This window comes from Eumetopias jubatus, unplaced genomic scaffold, assembly GCF_037043125.1.
Source record: "Eumetopias jubatus isolate StellerSeaLion01/CBP00866 unplaced genomic scaffold, mEumJub1_p1.0 scaffold_9, whole genome shotgun sequence".
Classification (NCBI taxonomy): domain Eukaryota; kingdom Metazoa; phylum Chordata; class Mammalia; order Carnivora; family Otariidae; genus Eumetopias; species Eumetopias jubatus.
Genome location: NW_028274815.1, coordinates 39,418,085 through 39,441,021, shown reverse-complemented (window position 1 = coordinate 39,441,021; position 22,937 = coordinate 39,418,085). Strand labels below are relative to the sequence as shown.

Here is a 22,937-nt window from a genome sequence, read left to right as displayed (position 1 = left end):
GATGTAATATATAATTGGAATACCTGAAGGAGATAAAAGAGGAAACGGAACAGAAAAAATACTTGAAATAATGATGGTTGAGAACCTTCCAAAATTAATGACAGACGCCAAACCAAAGATCCAGGAAGCAGAGAGAACACAAACTAGAATTAACAGTCCAAAAAATGACAACTAGTGATATCATATTTAAACTGTAGAACACCAAAGCAGAGAGAAAATCCTGGAGGAAGACAGAGCAAAAAAACACTTTACCTATAGGAGAACAAGGTTAAGAATTAAAAAGGACTTGTTAGAGACTGTGCAAGCACAAAGAGGATGGAGATATTTAAAGTGTTGAAAAGACGTCACCAACCTAGAATTCTGTGTCCAACAAAATGATCTTTCAAAAGAGAAGGAGAAATAAAGACTCTCAAACAAATAAAAATCGAGGGAATTCCTCACAGCAGATCTGGTTTACCAGAAATGTTTAAACACAGATCTTCAGGGAGAAGAAAAATTATGTAGTTAGAAACTCGCATCTACATAAAGAGTATCAAAAAAATAAATGAAGGCAAAATTTTTACTTTTCTTATTCTTAAGTGATTTAAAAGATAACTGTTTAAAGTAATAACAATAAACGTGTATTGGATGAAGACAGCATACAGATAAGTGAGATGAATGAGAACAAGGTCATACTGGACAGGAGGGGGGATTGGGAGTACAATGTTAGAAGGTACCTGCATTTCATGTGAAACATGAAACAGTATAATGTTATTAGAAGTTAAGTTAGTTAATTGCAAACATGTATTTCAAAATCTGGGATAATCACTAAAATCTTAAAGATGTGTAACTGATATGCAAAAATATGAGATAAAATGAATTATATAAAATGCTCAATTAAAATCACACAAGGCAAAAAAAAAATTTTTTTTAAGATGGGAAAAAGTAACAAGTATAATAGAGAGCAGTTCCAACACTATAGATGACGATGCAGCTGTATCAATGGTAGTTTTAAATGTGAACGGTCTAAATAAACCAACTAAAAGACAGTGTGTCAGAGTGGGGGAGAGGGGAATAAAAAGCAAGACCCAACTGTATGTTGCCCACCAAAAACCCACTTAAATATAAAGACTAAGATTAAAGGTGAAGGCATACAGAAATATACTATGCAAACACCAAACAAAAGCAAGCTGTGGGCACCTGGGTGGCTCAGTCGGTTGAGCATCTGCTTTCGACTCAGGTCATAATCTCAGGGTCCTGGGATGGAGCCCCATGTCAGGCTCCCTGCTCAGCGGGGAGTCTGCTTCTCCCTCTCCCTCTGCCCCTCCCCCCTCATTGTCTCAAACCAAAAAAATCTTAAAAAAAAAAAAAAGCAAGCTGTACTCCTACCTCCAATATATAAAAATTAACATGAGTCAAAGACCTAGCTATGGGAGCTAAATCTATAAAACTCTCCAAGTATCAAATTTAGCAATGGATAATTAGCAATGTCCCAAAAGCATGAACAAAAACAGAAAAAATACATAAACTGAACCTCATTAAAATTAAAAAACAACTGGGGCACCTGGGTGGCTCAGTTGGTTAAGCCTCCACTCTTGGTTTAGGCTCAGGTCATGATCTCAGGGTCCTGGGATCGAACTGTGTCAGGCTCTGCGCTCAGTGGGAAGTTTGCTTCTCTGCCTCTCTCTCTCCCTCTACCCCCCCCATGCTCATGCTCTTTCTCTCAAATAAATAAATCTATTAAAAACAACTGTGTAAAGAATATTATCAAGAAAGTAAAAAGATAACCTATAAAATGGGAGAAAATATTTGCAAATCATGTATCTGATAAAAGCTTACTGTAAGTATGTAATGAAATCCGACAATTCAACAACAAAGTCAGCCCAATTAAAAATTGTACAAAGGACATAAAAAAGACATTTCTCCAAAAAAGATATACAAATGGTCAACAAGCACATGAAAAGATATTCTACTTCACTGGTTACTAAAAAAATGCAAATCAAAACCATGAGATACCGCTTCACCCCCAGCAAATGGCTATCAAAAAAACCCCAAAAAACCACCCAAAAACAAAAACAAAAAACATTGTTGGCAAGGATGTAGAGACAAAGAGACACATAGATCAATGGAACAGAATAGAGGCCTAGAATTTGACCCACACAAATATACTTAACTATATAAATGAAAGTAAATACTTTTTTATAATTAACTGAAGCAAACTCGTTTTTAAATGGTCTAAATTCAAATCTTCCGGATAATGTTGATTAAGCTCAATTTTCATTTTATTAACATCTTAATATGATAAATCATACCTTATATTTATACTTGAAGTACTTCGACTACTAGAAGCACTGAGGCATGAATTGGAGCAATTTAATAACTATGTTGAAGGTGGCAACTAGGGACGCCTGGGTGGTGCAGTCAGTTAAGTGTCTGCCTTCAGCTCAGGTCATGATCCCAGGGTCCTGGGATCCAGTCCCACATTGGGCTCCTTGCTCAGCGGGGAGCCTGCTTCTCCCTCTGCCTGCTGCTTCCCCTGCTTGTGCTCTCTGACAAAGAAGATCTTAAAAAAAAAAGAAGGTGGCAACTAGCTGATAGAACAATGTCATATGACCAGCAGGAAATATTTCTTTCCCCAAATGTCAGCAGTAGTCAGAAAAAATAGTTAAAGAACATGTTTTCTGAACGTGTTCTTCAAGTCTCAGCTTAAATGATACTTTGAGGAGGCCTTCCTTGACCTCTAGGATGGGTTAAACCCCTTGCAATATAATTACACACAATGCTATAACTCCCTTCTTTTATAAACCATATTATACTTATAAATTATTTATAGACTGTCCACTCCAGAGATCAAAGATCTTTTCTTATTCACTTAGCCTTTGCACAATGTCTGGCACAAAGCAGATGCTCAATAACATGTTGAATTCAACTGCATGGAATATGCGTTGTGAAGGAGCATAAAATTTGAGCCATTAGTAACAATGAAAAATCTAAAGAAACTTTCTATATGTTTTTAAATGTCAAAGAGAAAGTTTCATAAAATCTTGTCAAAAAGAAAAAAAAGTTAACTTCAAAAATCAAAAGAGATTTTGCAAAAGAAAAACATACCTAGGAGAAATGGGAACAACCAAAATTATCCAGCCATGTCCCAGGTTCTCAACCTGACTGTACATAGAAGTCACCTCTGTACACAGAAGTCTCCCCCTGCTTGTGCTTGCTCTCTCACGCATGCTCTCTGACAAATAAATAATCTTTTTCTTTAAAGATTTTATTTATTTATTTGACAGAGAGAGAATGAGAAATAGAGAGCACGAGAGGGAAGAGGGTCAGAGGGAGAAGCAGACTCCCTGCTGAGCAGGGAGCCCAATGTAGGACTCAATCCCGGGACTCCAGGATCATGACCTGAGCCGAAGGCAGTCGCTTAACCAACTGAGCCACCCAGGCACCCAAATAATCTTTTTAAAAAGACAAAAATCGAGAGCATAAAGGAAAAGACTGATATTTTTAACTACATTGAAATTAAGAATTTCTGTTCATCATAAGACACCATTTATAGAAAGGGGAAAGGCCACAAATTTGGAGATCTTGAGATCTAAAGATATAAATGGTAACAAATAAAAAGCACTTATAGAGAGTTGGTATCCAGAATACATAAAGACATATTCAGAATAGAGACTTCCTAAGAGTCAATTTTTTTCCCCTGAATTCTGAATACTGTATATGAAAAATCCACAGGATAATTTGTCTCTGGATAATGTTATCTCCTTCCAGAGAAGACATATTTGCTTTTGGCAAACACCTAGCCTAAGGACACTGTCGATTGGTTTTTAATTAAGCTTAATGAATGCAATCAGGGATCTGAAACTGGACTTCAATCTTTGTGAAAGCCAGTTTACTCCCAGATCACTGCCACTGCTGAAGTGTATCCTTTCAGAGTCCCAACCAAGAGCCTTGGAAATTTACCTGAATCCCTTATCATTGGTATGCCCTGAACTCTAATCTCTGAACTATCTAACCATAGGGTCTGTGAAGAACTCCACTCAAATTCTCAGTTTCTTAACCACTGCATTAGGAATTAGAGGATGTCTTTAGTGGGAAAGTGGTCCCAAATGACTGGGCTCATGTAACTGAATTTCCCTTTTCTCTGGGATTTTGATTTTGCAATTCTTCACTGCCTAGATAGTTTTAAGTGATTACAAATAGTTATGGTTTTTATCTAGCTCTTCCAGTTATTTTTGGCAGAAGGGCTGGTTCAAAGCAACCTAGTCTCTAATCACCTCATGATTTTTTTAAAGAATGATTTCTTAGTTCTGTCCAATTAAAAGACCTAGAAGGAAGAACACTCCAGTAGCAATAAGCACCATGAGCACCTAAATTTTGGTTTCTAAATACCATTCCCACTAAAAGAAACCAGTGCTCCTTAGAGAAATGTCTGATTTCAGGTCCCAGGCTGGGAGATTCTAATCACATTGCTATAGACAGAATGTATATGTCCCGCAAAATTCCTATGTTAAAACCCAATCCCCAATGTAATAGTATTTGGATGTGGGGCATGAGGGAAGTGACTGGGTCATGACTGCAGAGCCCTCATGAATGAGTTTAGTGACCTTACAAAAGAGACCCCAGAAAACTGGATTCCTCCTTCTACCATGTGAGGACACAGTGTAAAGCCAGCCATCTATAATTAGAAATCACGTCCTCACCGGACACTCAATGTGTAGGCACCTTGATCTTGTACTTCTTAATCTCCAGAACTGTGAGAAATAAATTTCTATTGGGTGTAAGCTACCTTATCTATAGTACTTTGTTACAGCAGCCTGAGCAAACTACAACAGGCATATGCATAGTGAAAACTAAGTTCCCCTCCCACTTTTGACTCTCAGCTACCTAGCACTTCTCCCTAAAGGTAATCTCTGTAAACTGGGATTTTGTGTATCCTTCAAGATTTAAAACATACATAAAACTAGAAATTCAGCAAAAGGAACAAATAACTGAAATAAGGTCAAAATGTGCCTATTATGATCACTGTCAGATGGATATACAAAAGAGGGACAAGTATAGCCTTATACTTCAAATGTGTAACTGTTCTCCCACTACCTCTACTTTTGTTCATCAAGCAAATACCTGATAGGCCCCTTACTCTTACTAAGGGAGTTCCACACTATGCTGACTCAATGAATGATAAAGAAAAACATGATCCTTGCTCTCAAGAAGCTTACAATTTTGCTGAGTGGACAAAGTAGAAAAATATTCTCCCAGGATAACCTTTTCTCTAATGTTTTCCTTGATCTCCTGAATTCTGTCCAAAACTGAACTCTGTGGTTCCTTCCCCTCCACCACCAGTAACCCATCAAACCTGCTGTTGTTCTGAATTCTCTCATTTTCAGTTCACAGTGTGAAACCGAGGGGAATGACAGGTCTCTGTTTAACCTCACCTCCAGTCAACCCTAAGAATCAGCTTTACACTCTCATTCCACACGCAGATCAGCAAATTCTGACCACATCTCCTAAATATTTCAAAAATTCATCCTATTCTCTCTATCTCCCTATTTCCACAACTAAGACCAGCATCATCTCTCGGCCGGGTCACGAACTGGCCCCCATACCTAATTCTCTTCCCTCCAATTCTTGCTCCAAACCACTCTTCCGAATGTGCTCATCCTTAGTGGGCATGACACACTGGGCTCTGCTAATCCAACCTCTATCTACCTCTGCAATTTTAGATCTGACACTGCCATCACTTCCGCCTGCATCCCACTCAGATTTCACAGTATTTCATCCTCTAACCACGTTTAAGTTTTTTCTGGTCCCTCCAATCTATGCTCCACACTTCCACACGCTGCACATACCGTTTACTGTGCTTGGGATGCCCCCTCTTTCCTAATCCTATACCACATCACCCATCTGACTAATGCCCCTTGTGATAAGATCTAGATACCCTACCTGATCAGGTCTTCTTTCCCACTCTGAACAGTTAACCACTCCTTCCACTGTGACATCACAGAGCTTGTATATACTTACATCATTGCCCTTATTTACTCTAAAATATGAGTATTTATTCACATGCCAGACTCCCCCAGTAAACTTGGTATTCTTTGATGTTCTCATCCAGTGTCTTATTTTTTGAAAACCTGGTGTCCAACCCAATATACACTAAAATATCTCAATAAATGTTTATTGGATGAACTAAGTAAATGAAACTTTCTCTTTTTCTCCATCTCCCTGTCTCATTTTCTTTTTTTCTGATAGCAACCCACAACCATGAGACATGATGTAAAGATATAAGTTAGTCGTATGATTTAGGAATTCTGATGCCATGACTGTACTACCCTATCCAAAGGCTAAATCAGCGAAATCCCCATGTAAGGACAGCACAATTTTCCAGCAGTACCTCAATCCAACAGAAGAATCTCTTTCCAACACAATCTCATGTACTCTTGAGTCCCATCACAACACAGTTACAGGTTTCTAAGTAAATTACAAGGCTTCTTCATCCTTAGCAGGCCCAATCTACTCTTCACGTGGGCACTTTAAGGTAGAACAAGTTTCACCACTAAAACGTCTCCGGCAATCATCAGAAATGCCTGGGGGCAATAGCTTTAGTCTGTAAGGCCCCTTAAGTAGCTATAACATTTCCCTGGAGTATCCTTTGAAACACTGTTCATCTTAGGACTATTTGGCTTTAGGAATATTTGACTTTAGTCTGACCATTATTCAATTTACCATTATTCATTCATACTCAACATTTATTTAGCACCTACTCTGTGCTGCATGCTGTACGAAAGCTGTGGGAACACCACCCCTAATGTATTTTACTTGCCTGGACTGACTTGTGACGATGGCCTAAATGACAACCATGATGGCGTGGCTCAGCTGCACCTGCCTTTTGCACCTATGCTGGGACCATGACCCACATGCCCTCATGTTCCAGCCCCCAGTGGAAGGCATACTATAAATTTATCCTAATTCAACAGTTGCCCAGCTGAGACTCTGGCATTTTGTCAATTCTCTCCTCTCTTCTTTGCAAATGTTATCTTTGGTTTTAATTTCCTTTACTTCCTTTATAAAGTTAAACATTTAATTTTTCTCCTTCTCTCTCTTAAAAAAAAATGCCAAACTAAGACTAAAATACCTGACATTACATGTCCTATTCATATATGTTTCCCAAGACTTTATCTGTGTGTCAGCAGCTCCACAGAGAAAAAACGGTATTTCTCATTCCTGCTTTATTGGCACTTTCTGGATTTACAAACTCAATACTAAATAATTGTGGAAGGTGACAAAACACTTTCCTTGGTCATAAATCACAAGTTATAAAGAGAACTTGGTAGAAGCTGAACCCAAACAGAAACACTGTCTGACAAATTAGAACGAGATATAATCAGAACCCAAAGGTTAGCCTGAGGTACTATTAAAGGGAACCTAAAGAAAATCTTGAGCAGGGTATCTCCAGCACCAATTAAAATAAATAATACTAAAAATCCCACTAAACAGTCAAGAACCAATTCACAGGAAGGAGATGTGTGGAAAACATGATAGTAAAGGGCCAAATCATTTCTGATCACCCCAGCCTGGGGGTGATCACTCCAACCTCTGAGCTCCTGTAACTGTTTATATAGTACCCAATCCAGACTTGTTCTTGAAATGCTTATCTTACTTGCTAGATGATACATTCCTTGGCTGTTTATTTCCTCTCTATGATATCCCACTGGCAGGCATGCATATATATATATATATTTTTTTTTTTTTTTTTTTGGACAGAGAGAGACACAGCAAGAGAGGGAACACAAGCAGGGGGATTGGGAGAGGGAGAAGCAGGCTTCCCGCGGAGCAGGGAGCCTGACGTAGGGCTTGATCCCAGGACGCTGGGATCATGACCTGAGCCAAAGGCAGACGCTTAATGACTGAGCCACCCAGGTGCCCCAGGCATATACATTTTTTAAAGATGTATTTATTTATGAGAGAGAGAGAGAGAGAGAGTAGAGGGAGAGAGAAACCCAAGCACAGAAACCCAAGGCGACTCTGCACTGAGAGCAGAGTCCTGCATGAGGCTTGATTTCACGATCCATGAGATCATGACCTGAGACGAAACCAAGAGCTGGATGGCAAAGTGACTGTGCCAACCAGGCACCCCCTGGCAGGCATATTTTAAAAACCAATCTCACGCATTAACCCTGAAAATTTCTGGTGTTGATTCACTTTCCTAGGTAGGTTACCCTACTGGAAAAGTATTCTGACATCATGTTCTTAGCAATTCTATTTATCATTTAAAACTACTCTAAGTGTTACACAAGTAACACATATACAACAGATCAGTTTAAATAGTAGTAAGACTGTTTTCCCAGAACCTTATCTCATTTTATGAATGGCAAAGCTAAGGTCAAACACTGAAGGAAAATAATCTTTCCCTAACATCAAAAATACACTTCTACAATAACAAGCATCTCTGAATACATACACACCATAAAATGTGCATCTATATAATGCTCTACAGCTTACAAAGTAATGTCACACAGTCTTACCTCATTTAAGCTCCACAATTTTTATTCTACCAGGGAGTAAAACTGAGTAAGCTGCCTACAGAAACTAATATTTATACAGGATGTAGTGTTCTAGGACCTACAGTTAACAAATATAACCAACATTAACACACACATTATGTGTCAGCAACTTCATAATGTAGAACATTGGTTTTTAAAAACATGCCTGCAAAGGCAGAACAGGTGAGATCATTTATTAAATGAAGGATTTCAAGGTGGGTTTTTTTTTCATTATGGGTAAATTTGTACTGGGTGTTGTAAAGCAATGCTTCTCAAACTTTAGCGTTCACACAAATCACTGAAGATCTTGTTAGAATTCAAATTATGATTAAAAAGGTCTTGGGTAGGGCCTCAGATTTCGAAGTAGCTACCAGGTGATGCCGACGAGGCTGGTCTGCACTTGGGTGGCCAGGTTGTAGAATCTATAAAGAATTAACCCTACTAATTTTTAGCATTACTAAAAAACTTCACAGTCTTTCATCTTCCATGACTCTGAAGTGAAACTATTATCATTCCTACCTGACAAGACTAAGGCACAGAGAAATGAACTCTCCTTAGATCACAATGTTTGGTCTATGGGGAACCAGGATTCAAACTTAGGAAGAGACTGACTCTGCAGGGCATTCAAACGCTACACATTATCCCATTATCTCAGTTTACAGGTAGATCCAGATGATTCGAAGCCAGGTCCTGAGTTATCCTCAGTACCATTCCCACGAGTCGGGTCCCTTCTATAATTAACGTGTCTGCAGTCAACATAATGTTGTAGGACAAGGCAAGAGGAAACAGACCCTCCCACTTACTACAGTGGGTTAGGGGGAAGGGGCGGCGGTGGCGGGGCTTCCAGGGTACCACTCTCGGGGTACGGGCAGGTCCGCCAATTGTCCGGAGGCGGGCGTTAGGGGCGGGGCGTCGGCCAGGAAAAGGTTCCGGGCGGGACGTACCAACGCGCGCAGGGGAAAGGCTTTCCAGAGGCCAAGAGCGTCTTGCTACCTCCGCGCCCAGTACCGGGGCTGAGAAACTCTTTATCTGGCCCTCGGCCGCCCTATGGAGTTCTGACGTAGCAGGACTCTCTTTAGCCACAGCCGCCTCCTTAGAGATTCTTCCTCTGGCCCCTCGGTCGAGTGGAAGACCCCGGAAATAGGGGCCGAGGGCACCTGGCCAGCCGGGAGGGACAGTGACCAGTCGCTTACGAACTCCACTACGCCCCACGCAAATCCCCCGACTCTTTTGCCATCACCGTAGCCCTTACCAGCTCTTTGGGCGGCTTCTCCTGGGTTTTCCCAAACAGCCCCATGGCGAACTGAACTCGTCTTGCCCCTTTCGGCTTTCCGTTCCCTGCGCCCAGGCAGGTCACGGGCAGCCGCCTGGGCGGGGCAGGCGATAGGAAAGGAGCCCAGACTCCCGGAGAAGGGAGAGGCCGCAGTGAACGTGGTGCGCGTGCGTCCGGCGCATGCGCAAAATTGGGCGGGGCGGAGTTTCGTCAGAAAGATCGTTGGAATCGCGCACGTTCTGGGAGGGCGTTTGTAGAGCCTTCGGACGAGTTAGGCTTGTTTCAGTGAGGTGTGGAAGTGATTCCTTTGGAAGATAGGAATTTATTAACTGCACGTGGTAATTACAGCTGCTCCTGATACTTCCACAACTGTATGTTGTTGCACGGAAATCTTTATCTCCACCTAGACGGAAGTCCCTTTACAACCACTTTCCGAGTGGCGTGTATCGCCTAGGCACGTCACATGCAGCAAAGCCAGAAATGACCCCTTCTTCCTCCCTCTAGACCCACTCCTCCCCTGTCTTGTCGCCACCATCACCTAATCATTCTAACCTGGGCATCATCTTCTCTCCCTCTCTTAACCAAGTCCCAACAATGGTAACTTTTCAATGTGTTTGAACTCCAGCTCTCTTCTTTCCGCCCGAGTGTCACAGTGAACAGACGTTCATCGTCTTTTCCAACGCGGATGAGTCCTACCTGGCATTTGTGTGTGTGTCGTCCTATACGCCACATGGACCATGACCATGACCTTAATCAAAGGTCAGCATCTGAGATTAAAAAGGACTAGACGCATTTTAGCCTGGCAATCTGATTAAAACTATGCAGTAAGCTGATGGTTACTGTCATTTCCAAACGTCTTGGTGAAGATACCACACATTTTAGTGCCACAACCCCATACTCCATCTCTTTGTGGGAATGTAAAATGGTACAACCGCTTTGAAAATGTTTTGGTAATTTCTTGAAATGCTAAGCATACACCTAATTTATGCCATTCCACTGCTAGCTAGTGGAGATTAAAGCATATGTCTTTACAAACACCTGTAAATAGACGTTCATAGCACCCTTATTTGTAATAGCCAAAAACTGGAAATAGTCCAAAGGCCCATCAAAAGATGAATGGATAAATCAATTGTATAGATCCTTGCAATAGAATACTACTCAGCAATAAAAATGAACAAACTATTGATACATGCAACAACATGGATGAATCTTAAAATAATTATGCTGAAAGAAGCCAGAAAAAAGGGAGTATGTACTGTGTGATTACATTTATATAGCATTCTAAAAAATTCAAACTAGTCTATAGTGACAGAAAGTAGCTCAGTGGTTGCTAGGGGACGGGTTAGTTTAGGAAGCGGCAGGAAGGAGAGACTACAGAGACACATGAGTAAGCTTTTGGGGGTGATGGATATTCTCTTGATTGTGGTGATGGTTTCACAGATGTATACAATGCCAAAACAAATGGATACTTTAAATATGTGCACTATATGTCAATCATACTTCAATAAAGTTCTTTTAAAAATAGCAGTACAGGTTCATTGTAAAAATTAAAATCCCATTCTTAGTTCCTCAGGGGAAAAGGTCTCAAAGGACCTTGTAATTAAATTATTATAATTATAAGGGCACCTGGGTGGCTCAGTGGGTTAAGTGTCTGCCTTCGGTTCAAGTCATGATCCTTGGGTCCTGGGATCAAGCCCCACGTTGGGCTCCCCACTCAGCGGGGAATCTGCCTTTCTCTATGCCCTTCCCCTGCTCATGTCCTCTCACTCCCTCTCTCTCAAGTAAATAAAATCTTTCAAAAATTATTATAATTATACATAGTGTGAATCATTTGAGATCTTTTCCTTTGGAGAATATGCTTTTATATATTTTTACTTAGTTGGGATCATATTATATGTATTGTTTTGCAATCTCCTTTTTAAAAAATTTTTACATAGATTTTCATTGATGTTAATATTTATAGCTAAGGGATTCTGTGGCAGGAATGCACTAAATTTTTTTAACCATTTCCCTATTGTGTGAGGTCAAATGGTTTCCAATTTTTCCCTATTAAATAATAAATAAAGACAGTTTTAATTTTAAAAATACTACCAATGGTCTTCATACAGATTGCACTAGTTATGAACAACCAACAGTGTATGAGAGCATCCTATTCCCTAAATCCTTGCTAGCAATGAATGGTATCAAAACTTTGCAATTTTACCAATCTGAGGGGATAAAATATTGTTCTTAATTTTCATTTCTAGGATTACTAGTCTAGATGAGCATCTTTTTGTATACTTATTGGCTATTTGAATTTCTTCTGTGAATTACTTCTTTTATCCTTTGCCCATTTTCCACTGAACCGTTTTCCTTCTTTCCTTTCTTCCTTTTTTTTAATGTGAAGGAACTTTGAAAATGAGAAATCTGTGGAAATGTTTTTAAGGTTTTCTTCACCACATCCCTCCTCTTCTTTTTCTTTCTTTTTGGATGAACTATAAGGCAGCAATTTTTCATATAGGAAGACACTGAACTTACAATTAGTCAACAGTATTTATCAAACGCCTACTATAGGTCAGGCATTCTATAGGTTCTAGGAAAACTATAGTGAACAAAAAAGAACCTCATACAATCTGGTGAGGACAGGTATTAAACAATGGTGATCCATAAAGTTAAGTGAATTACTACAAATGTGCAAAATTCTGACCGTAAGAAGAACATAGTGATTAGTGACTCCTCCCTGAAGGTGATATATAAGTGAGCCTTGAAGGGTGAGCCAGCAGAGATATGAGGAGTATCCCGTACAAAAGAGACACCATGTGCCTAAGAGCCTTCCCAGTTTCTGGGTGTGGGTTTTGGACCACAGGCACTTCAGTTCCTAAAGCTGCACTTGTTTTAAAGCTGGTTATCAAGGGCAGAGAGGCCAAAGAGAGTGTGAAGGAAGGTTGGATTGGGCATGTGGCATCTACCTGAAATACAGAGCCCATAGCTACTGACAGAGCCCTATAAACACATCAATGCAGTTTTCCTCAGTGACTAAAAGGGCACTGTGCATCCTCCACACATTCTCCAGGCTTCACCCCCAGAGCAACATATCCTCTATTTATGTCCTGATACTGCTTTGGCACTAGACAAAACTGTGGCTGCAGCTATAGTTTGTCCTTCATACATGGACCTCAGGAAGCATGCACCAGATCCTCCCACTTGCTAAGACTCACATCTGAGGGGGTGGGAAGAACTAAGTGAGCAGGCATTCTAGCTCTTTGCTCCTGCCAAACACAGCAAGTGTTTAACAGGATCACACTCCCTTGCCATATGTTCACAAAGACGTTTATTCACACACAATTTCAAAGGTTTTATATGCGTTCTCCTGATCCCTGAAAAATATTATAAATAGATGCATGTCCTGCAGTTGAAAGGTATTACAATGCCCGATGCTTTAAATATTTCCCTGAATTTGAAGTGAAAAATAGAAAGGACTCTTTTTCCTCCATTCCCCAGTTTGTCCTTGCTCATTTCTGTAATATTTCCCATCTTAGGAGGCATCATAGCTCACAGCTGCTCCCCATTCACCAGGTAGATTGTTAAATGAAATGCTTTGGGAAAGAAAAAACCACAACCCAATTCCTAGCAGGAATTTTGGCCTAATAAAACCAAGATACACTTTGTTTTATACAAAAGATGGACTCTGAAAATGTTAGATATAAACTGACCTTTGGAAAATTGAATTCCCTCCCATGCCTTATATAATAATTTGGGGATGGATTTATCTGAATTTCTGACTAACCTTCAGATCTCAGGGGCTTCTAGCCACTGCTTATGACTTGAGAGAAGGCAAAGAAAACCTTGAGTCATCTTCCCATTTCCAGCATTCCTCCACCAACCTTATGATTACCTGTACTAGTTTCTGAGGACTGCTATAACTAAGTACAACAAAACAGGTGGTTTAAAACAATAGAAATTTATTCTGCCACTGTTCTGGAGACTAGGAATCCAAAATCAAGGTGTCAGCAGAGCCACGCTTCCTTTGAGACTGTGGTAGAATCCTTCTGTTCCTTTCCCTAGGTTCTGCTGATGGCTGTCAATCATTGGCATTTCTTGGCTTGCAGCTGCATTACTCCAATATCTGCTTCTGTCATTACGTGGTGTTTGTACGAGTCAGCTTGTGCTGCCATAACAAGATACCAAAAATTGGCTTGAACAACAGAAATTTATTTTCTCACAGTTCTGGAGGCTGGAAGTCCGAGATAAGTGCCAGCAAGGTCAGGCTCTAGAGAGAGCGCTCTTCCTGGTTTGGACTTCTTACTGCATCCTCACATGGTAGAGAGAGCAAGCTGCGGTGTCTTTTTCTCTTATAAGGGTACTAAGCCCATCATGAGGTCCCTACCCTCATAACCTCATCTAAACCTAATTATCTCCCACAGGTTCCATCTCCAAATACCAACACATTGGGGGTTAGGGCTTCCACATATGCATTTTGGGGGTGACACAATTCAGTCAATAACAGTGTCCCCTCTGTATCTTTCTTCCTCTTCTTATAAGCACACCAGTCACATTAATGGCCCACCCTAATCCACCATGACCTTGTCCTAACTAATTATATCTACAATAATCCTATTTCCAAATAAGATCACATTCTGAGGTAATGAGGGTTAGGACTTCAACATATCTTTTGAAAGGCTACAATTTAAACTACAATTCTCATTTATATATGAGTCCTCCACTTTAGAGAAGAGAGAAGGTGATAGAGGATGGAGACTGATTAGCTGAATCGTTTCAAAATAAACAGACTTCTATCCTCCATGAGTGGCCCCAAAGTAGGGACAGTTTCTACTTGGAAGGGGTAAGTAGATATCCAAGGCCTGACTCTAGCTTGAAGGATGATCTTTCCCTGGGAAATCACAGTAATCACTACAGCCATCACATATTGCCCTCTAAAGCACCATTTCCACCATTAAAACTCTGATGGGAGATTCACATGACTTTTCTTATTTCTGCACAGCATAGCAGAGACAAAGCCTGGACTTTGACGAATCCAGCTGGAACATGTAAGCAATACTTTACTAAAGTTGCCAAAAATAGTATCAGAATATCAGAATTGGAAGAGTAGCATGTGACTCACACATTCAACATGATGTTAGGCTGAATATTCTGAAAAAGTCACTACAAACACATAGAGAGTCTTGATAAAATATAACCAGAACTATTTTTTTGTGCATGGTTGATCTCAAAAAATATAAGAGAATTTAGTAATATCTGCCAATAACAGAAACTTAGAACTTTGTTGGTTTTTTTTAATTATATATAGCTTATAGATGGTAAAGTGCACAGGTCTTAAGTGTATGAACTGATGAATTTTTACATATGTATATATCTGTAAAACCACTATGTAGATCAACATTTAAAGCATTGCCAAAATCGGGGCAGCTGGGTGGCTCAGTCATTAAGCGACTGCCTGTGATTTAGGTCATGATCCCAGGGTCCTGGGATCAAGCCCTGCATAGAGCCCCGCACCAGGCTCCCTGCTCCGCGGGAAACCTGCTTCCATACCACAGATGGAACCTGTGGGAGATAATTAGGTTTAGATGAGGTTATGAGGGTAGGGAGCCTCTCCCGCTCCCCCTGCTGGTGTTCGCTCTCTCGCTGTGTCTCTCTCTGTCTATAAATAAATAGTCTTAAAACAACAACAACAACAAAAACACATTTCCAAAATCTTAGAAGGTGCTATGATGCCTATTTCCAGTCAATACCCACCAAACATAATCATTATTCTGACTTGTATCTCCATAGATTAGTTTTATCTCTTCTTGAAAGTCACACAATTGAGATCACATAGTATGCTTGGTTTTAATGATTGGGCAGAAGAACAGGAGGCAAGGCTTTTAAAGGCCAGGAAAATGGTGAAGCAAAATTGAGACCCCCTGAATATAAGATCCTTGAAGACTTCACCCTCAGTGAAAGGACAGACTAGGGAGAGAAATCTATCTGCTAACAAAGAGGGCTAAGAAGAAAATGTTTGTTTCAGGCCACATATCTGGTGAAAAAATAAAATTAGAAGGCTTCCTTAAGAAACCATAATCATAAGGTTGCCTTCCTGTGGGTTTAAATTTATACTACTTCCTTTGTGTTGCAAATCTTAGGCCTATTCAATTAAACTGTTCCTAATTTAAACTGTTGAGAACTTCATGGGGACCTGAGCAGGGTGGGGGAAACAAACTGTTAACTTGTAATTGTATACCCTGCTAAATTATCATTCCAAAAGGAGGCAAAATAAAGACATCTTCAGGAGTAAAAATGACTAACAACAGACAAAAAAAAAAATCTGCAAACTGTTAGATTAACACTAAACAAAAGTCTAAAGAATGTGTTTTACAAATAATAGTGATGATCCCCTTAAAAGGAAGGCCTTAGATACACAAAGAAATGATAACAAATAATTTAGTGAATACTGTAGTCAATCTGAAAAGAATTGATTGAATAAATGATAATAATATTGAATTTGGGGAGATTAAAAGGGTAAAACTAAGACATTCCACAACATAATATGAAAAAATGGGTGGGAAGTCATGGAAATTAAAATGATCACAGGGGAATCACACATCTTCCCTTATTTCCCCACAACAGTGAGATACTGAAAACAAGATATACTTTAATATTCTTTGGGAAAGAGTAAAGATACTGAATAATTTTAGATATTAAGTAAATTTGTTAGAATTTTAAGGGTAATCACTAAAAAGCAGTACTTCCAGAATAGTAGAGGAAAAAATGGAATTAAGAATATTAATCTGGGGGTGCCTCATGGCTCAGTCAGTTAAGCGGCCTTTGGCTCAGGTCATGATCCCAGGGTTCTGGGATCAAGACCCATGGCAGGCTCCCTGCTCAGCAGGGAGAATGCTTCTCCTCTCCCTCTGCCTTTCCCCCCACTCGTGTTCTCTCTCTCTCTCTCTCTCTCTCAAATAAATAAAAAAATCTTTAAAAAAGAATATTAACCTAAATAAGGTAGAGGGGTGCCTGGGTGGCTCAGTCAGTTCAGTGTCTGACTTCAGCTCACGTCATGATCTCAGGGTCCTGGTATTGAGCTCTGCATCAGGCTCCCTGCTCATTAGGAACTCTGCTTCTCCCTCCCCCTCTACCCTTCCCCGCACTCGTGCTTTCTCAGTCTCTCTCTCAGATAAATAATTAAAATTATTTTAAATAAATAAGGTAGAAAAAGAGACAGAAAAGTCAGGAAAAGTAGGAGACACAAAAGACAATGATAGAAATAAAGATATATCAGTATTCATAATGAAATGCACTAAACTCACCATTGAAAAGAGATTCCAGACTAGGTTTTTTTACATTTAGTTTTAAGCTACTTAAAAGGGACAAAACTACAACATAAAATACAAAAAAAAAAAAATTGGAAGAAAGACCTGCACAAACATATTTACCAGGCAATTATTAACCAAAACAAAACGGCTATAACTATATTATTATCAGACAAAATAGATTTTATGGCAAAATAGCTTTATATGTATAAAGAAGTTTATTTATAATGTGCAAATATCAATCTACCAGGAAGCTAATCATATAGTCTAACAAAAAAAAAGCAGCAGCAGCAAGAACTTTTTTTTTTAAAGATTTTATTCATTTATTTGACAGAGAGAGAGCACAAGTGGTGGGAAGGGGCATAGGGAGAAGCAGACTCTCTGCTGAGCAAGGAGCCCAACACAGGGCTCAATCCCAGGACCCCGGGATCATGACCCAAGCCAAAGGCAGACACCCAACTGACTGAGTCACACAGTCACCCCAAGAACTGAAAATTTCAAAGAGAAATACATAAACCCACTATCATAGGGAGAAATCTGAACCTTTCTTTCACTAATTGAGCAAGAAGACAAACATTTGATAAAGACAGAGAAGACATGAAAACAAGACATGAAGATAAGACATGAAAACATTTAATCTAATTGTCATATTTTGTACACAACAGACAGAATAAGTTATTACATATCAAAGGTTTACCAAAATTGACTATGTACTAAAATATAAGACAAGTGAAGAAAGCATTTTGATACACATCCCACTAAATGAGACCACATTTCAACTGGGTTAAAAATCAATGACAGAAAAGAAAACTGAAATTATTTTTGAAATGTGAAAACATATTTCCAAGTAACTCATAAGTCAAATAATAAATCTTAATGGAAATTGGGGAGCCTGAACTCCCACCACACCTGGTAGTCACAAGGCAACCCTCCCTCTCCCCACTGGAGTGGTGTTAGAGGAGACCTAATGGAGACTCAGGACTTTCATCATCACCCAGTGATACTGAGACCACCCCCCATAGTATCAGTGGAGAACTGAAACTCTCATCTCTACCTAGCATTAAAGAGGAACTCCTCTCAGGGCTCCTGGCTGGCTCAGATGGAAGAGTATGCAACTCTTGGTCTCAGGCTCATGAGTTCAAGCCCCATGTGGGGTGTAGAAATTCCTTAAACAAATAAAAACTTTTTAAAAAAAGGAACTCCTTTCATGTCTCACTGAATGAAGGAACTTGGACTTCTACGTTCACTTGTAAGTAATGAGGTGGTACCTCCACTTTTCCTACCAAAGCAGTGTCAGAAAAAAAACTAGCAGAAACAGGTTTAAATAAGATACAGAATCTCAGAACATAATATGAAATGTCCAGGTTTCAAATGAAAATTACTCATCTTACCAAGAACCAGGAAGTTCTCAAACTAAATGAAAAAAAATATAATCAATACACACTTTACTACATTGAACAGAGTCTCCCAAAAATCCATGTCCACTGGAACCTTTGAATGTTACCTTATTTGAAAATAGGGTCTTTACCCGTAAATTAAATTGAGTAGAGATTATATTAAGGTTGGGCCTAAATCCAATAAAACTGGTGTCCTTTAAGAAGAGGGAAATTTGGACACAGACACATAATAGAGAAAACCATGTGGAGACAGAGGCAGAGATTGGAGTGTGTATCTGCAAGTCAAGAAACACCAAAGACTGAACTATCAAAAGCTAGAAGAGGCAAGGAAGGATTATTTCCTAGAGCCATTAGAGAAAGTATGGCTCTGCCAAAAAACTTGATTTCAGCCTTGATTTCACCTTAACTTCTAGCCTCAAGAACTGTGAGAGAATAAATATCTGTTGTTTTAAGCCACCTAGTTTGTGGGCATTTGTTGTGGCAGCCCCAGTAAACTTAATATAGATGCTAAGAATGAGATAACAAAAATGTTAAAATTATCTAATAAAGATTTTTAAATTCCATGATTTTTAAAATGCTTCAATAAGCAATTTGTAACATGATTGAAACAAGTAAAAAAAAAAATCTCAGGAAAAAGGAACGTACAAAGAAAAACCAAAGGGAAATTTTAGACTTAAAAAACACAATAACCAAAATAAAAAGCTCATTGAATAGGCTCAACAATACAATGGAGAAGACAGAAGAAAGAATCAGTGAAATGGAAAATAGAACAATAAGACAGTACCCAATACGAATGACAGAAAATAGACTGAAAAAGAATGAACAGAATCTCAGAGAAGTGTGGAACTTTAACAAAAGATGTAGCATTTGTGTCATCAGATCCGTGGAAGAAGAGAAATACGGCAGGACAGAAAAAGTACTTAAAGAAATAATGGCCAGAGGCGCCTGGGTGGCTCAGTCAGTTAAGTGTCTGCCTTTGGTTCAGGTCATGATCCCTGGGTCCTGGGATCAAGCCCCACATCGCGCTCCATGCTTAGTGGGAAGCCTGCTTCTCCCTCCCCTTCCCGCTCATGCTCTCTCACTATCTTTGTCTATCTCAAATAAATAAATAAAATATTAAAAACGAAATGAAAGAATGGCCAAAGAAAAGAAATAATGATTGAAAACGTCTCCAAATTGGCAAGGGACATAAACCTGCACATTCAAGAGACTGAGCAACCCCCCAAAAAGATACAGCCAAAGAAATACACCCCAAGATGCATGGTTAGTTCAACTTTTGAAAACTAAAAACATCTCAAAAGCAGCCAGAAAAAAATGACATCTTATCTATTGGGGAAAAACAACTCAAATGGCAATGGATCTCTTATCAGAACCATGGGAGACAGAAGGAAATAGCACAATATTTTTCAAGTACTAGAAGAAAAGAATTGTCAACCCAGAATCTTATATGCCAAGATAATATTCTTCAGAATGAAGAGGAAATAAAGACATTTTCAGTTGAAGGAAAACTAAGAGAATGTGTCTCCAGAAAACTACCTTAAGAGAATAGTTTCTTTTTTAAGATTTTACTTATTTATTTGAGAGAGAGAGAAAGTGAGCACACGAATGAGGGGGAAGCAGGCTGGACACGGGGCTGGATGTGGGGCTGGACACGGGGCTCGATCCCAGGACCCTGAGATCACGACCTGAGCTGAAGGCAGATGCTTAACTGACTGAACCACCCAGGTACCTCAAGAAAAGAGATTTTCTAAACAGAAAGTTCTCTAAATAGAAAGGAAACAATAAAACAATAAAAGAAGGAATCTAGGCATACTAGGGAGCAAAAAAAGACAGACTAGGCAAAAATATGGATTAAATACAATGGGCTTTTGCTCTCCTTTTGAGTTTTCTAAACTGTGTCCAATGGTTGAAGCAAAAATTATAATATTGCTTAATAAGATTCTAAATATAGATAGGGGAAATATTTAAGATAATTATATTATAAATGGGGGAAGGAAGAGACCTAAAGAGAAGTAAGGTTTCTATACTTCTATACTTTCTATACTTCCCTTGAATTGGTGAAATGATAACACTGGTAGACTGTGATAAGTTATGTACATATAATGTAATACTTAGAGCAACCACTAAAAAACTATACAAAGTACACTAAAAAATACTATAGAGATATTGGCCATCAGGGAAATGAAAATCAAAACCACAATGAGATGACTTCACACACACTCTGATGGCTATAATAAAAAAAGGCAAGACAATAAGTGTTACTGAGGATACAAAGAACTGGAAGTCTCATATCATACACTGACAGTGGGGATGTAAAATGATGCAGTAACTTTGGAAAGCAGTTTGGCGGTTCCTCAAGAAGTTAAATATGATACCATATGATTCAGCAATTCCACTCTAGAAACATACAAATCAAAATGAAAATATATGTCCACACAAGAACTTGTACACAGATATTCATAGCAGCATTATTCATAATAGTAAAAAAGTAGAATGAACCTAAATGTCCATCAACTGATAAGTAGATACATAAAATATATTATCCATGTAATCAAATCTTATTTGTCATAAAAAGGAATGAAATACTGATTCATGCTACAATGTGGATGAAAAATTGAAAACACTATGCCAAGGGAAAGAAACCAAATCCAAGGACACATAATTTTGTATAGAATCGGCAAATCCAAAGTGAGAGAACATAGATTAGTGGTTTCCAGGAGATGGGAAAAATGCAGAATGGAATGTGATTGCTAATATGTATGGGCTTTCTTTTTGGGGTAATGAAAATGTTCTGGAATTATATAATGGTGATGGTTGCACAATTTGTGAATGTACTAAAAGTCATTGAATTGTACATATGGAGATGAAAAGTACAGCATAGGAAATATAGCATATAATATTGTAATAATGTTGTATAGTGACAAATGGTAACTACACTTATTGTGGTGAGCAGTAAGTACTGTAAAAATTTTTAAGTGAATGAATCATATAATATGTGAATTATATTTCAATAAAGCAGTTTTAAAAAACACTATACATATGTCAAAATGGAATTCTAAAAAATGTTCAAGTAATCCATAGGAAGAAAGGAAAAGAAAACAGAAAGAACAAACGGAAAATAAAATATAAACAATCAGACTTAGTCTGAACATATCAATAATTATGTTAAATGTAAACGGTCTAAATACAATTAAAAGAGATTGATAGAAAGGATTAAAAATACAACTATATGTCATGTACAATAAATTCGCTTCAAATATAATGATATAGGCTGAATGAAAGTAAAAGGATGAAAAAAGTTATATCATGCAAACATTAATCAAAGGAAAGCAGGAGTGGCTAAATTATTAGATAATTTACACTTAAGGCAAAGAAATTCACCAGAAACAAAGATGTACACTATACCATGATAAAAGTGTCAATCCACCAAAAAGACATGGCAATCCCAAAACTGTATACACCAACAGAAGTGAAAATAATGGTAAATAAAAACTGATAGGACAGAAATAAAGAAATAGACAAATACACAATTACAGTTTGAGATTTCGATACCACTCTCTCAACAACTGATAGAACAACTAAGAAAATCAAGGATGTAGAAGAACATCATCAACCAATAGGATAGGATCTAAATGTATAGAACACTCTACCCACAACAGAATACACACTCTTTTCAAGTGCCTAAAGAACATATATCAAGGGAGACAATATCATGGGCCATAAAATAAACCTCAAGAAATTTAAAATAAGTTAAATCATACCAAGTATGTTCTCTACCCACTAGAAATCAATAACAGAAAAATCCTCCAAATACATTGAAACTAAACAACACACTTCTAAATAATTAATGGATCAAAGAGAAAGTTTCAAGAGAAATTAAAAAATGCATGAACAGAATGAAAATGAAAATACAAACTATCAGGGCGCCTGGGTGGCTCAGTCGTTAAGAGTCTGCCTTCAGCTCAGGTCATGATCTCCTGGTCCTGGGACCAAGCCCCGCGTCAGGCTCCCATCTCAGTGGGGAGTCTGCATCTCCCTCTTCTTCTGCCTTTCCGCCTGCTTGTGCTCTCTCTGTCTCTGTCTCTCTCTCTCTCTCTCAAATGAATAAATGAAATCTTTAATAAAAAAAGAAAATACAACATATCAATGTTTGTGGGACACAGCTAAATCAATATTGAAAGGAAAATTTATTGCATTAAATGTACCATTAGAAAAGAAGAAAAGTTTCAGATCAGTAATCTAAGTTTCCACCTTGAGAACATAAAAAAAGAAGAACAAAGTAAACCTAAGGCAGGAGAGAGAGAAGCAGAAACCAATGAAATTGAAAATAGAAAAGCAATAGAGAAAATTAATGAAACAAAGAGCTGGTTCTTTGAAAATACAAACAAAATTGACAGACCTCTAGAAAAAAAGACATAAAGACAAAAGAAAGAGAACACAAATGACTAATATCAGGAATGAA

At 38.6% G+C, this 22,937-nt stretch overlaps 1 protein-coding gene across 2 annotated transcripts in view; it reads right to left on the bottom strand.

The window, feature by feature from the left end:
• The window catches only part of RNF103 (ring finger protein 103), a 113,599-nt gene that overhangs the window by 50,803 nt on the left and 39,859 nt on the right, over positions 1–22,937 (bottom strand). The window contains exon 1 of one of the 2 annotated variants that reach the window (XM_028122331.2): positions 9,772–9,909. The exons of the other annotated variant lie outside the window; for it this stretch is intronic. Within the exon in view, the coding sequence (XP_027978132.1) occupies positions 9,772–9,816 (45 nt within the window). The 5' untranslated portion in view covers positions 9,817–9,909. Of the gene's footprint in view, positions 1–9,771; positions 9,910–22,937 lie in introns of those variants that run through there. 2 annotated transcript variants of the gene reach the window in all.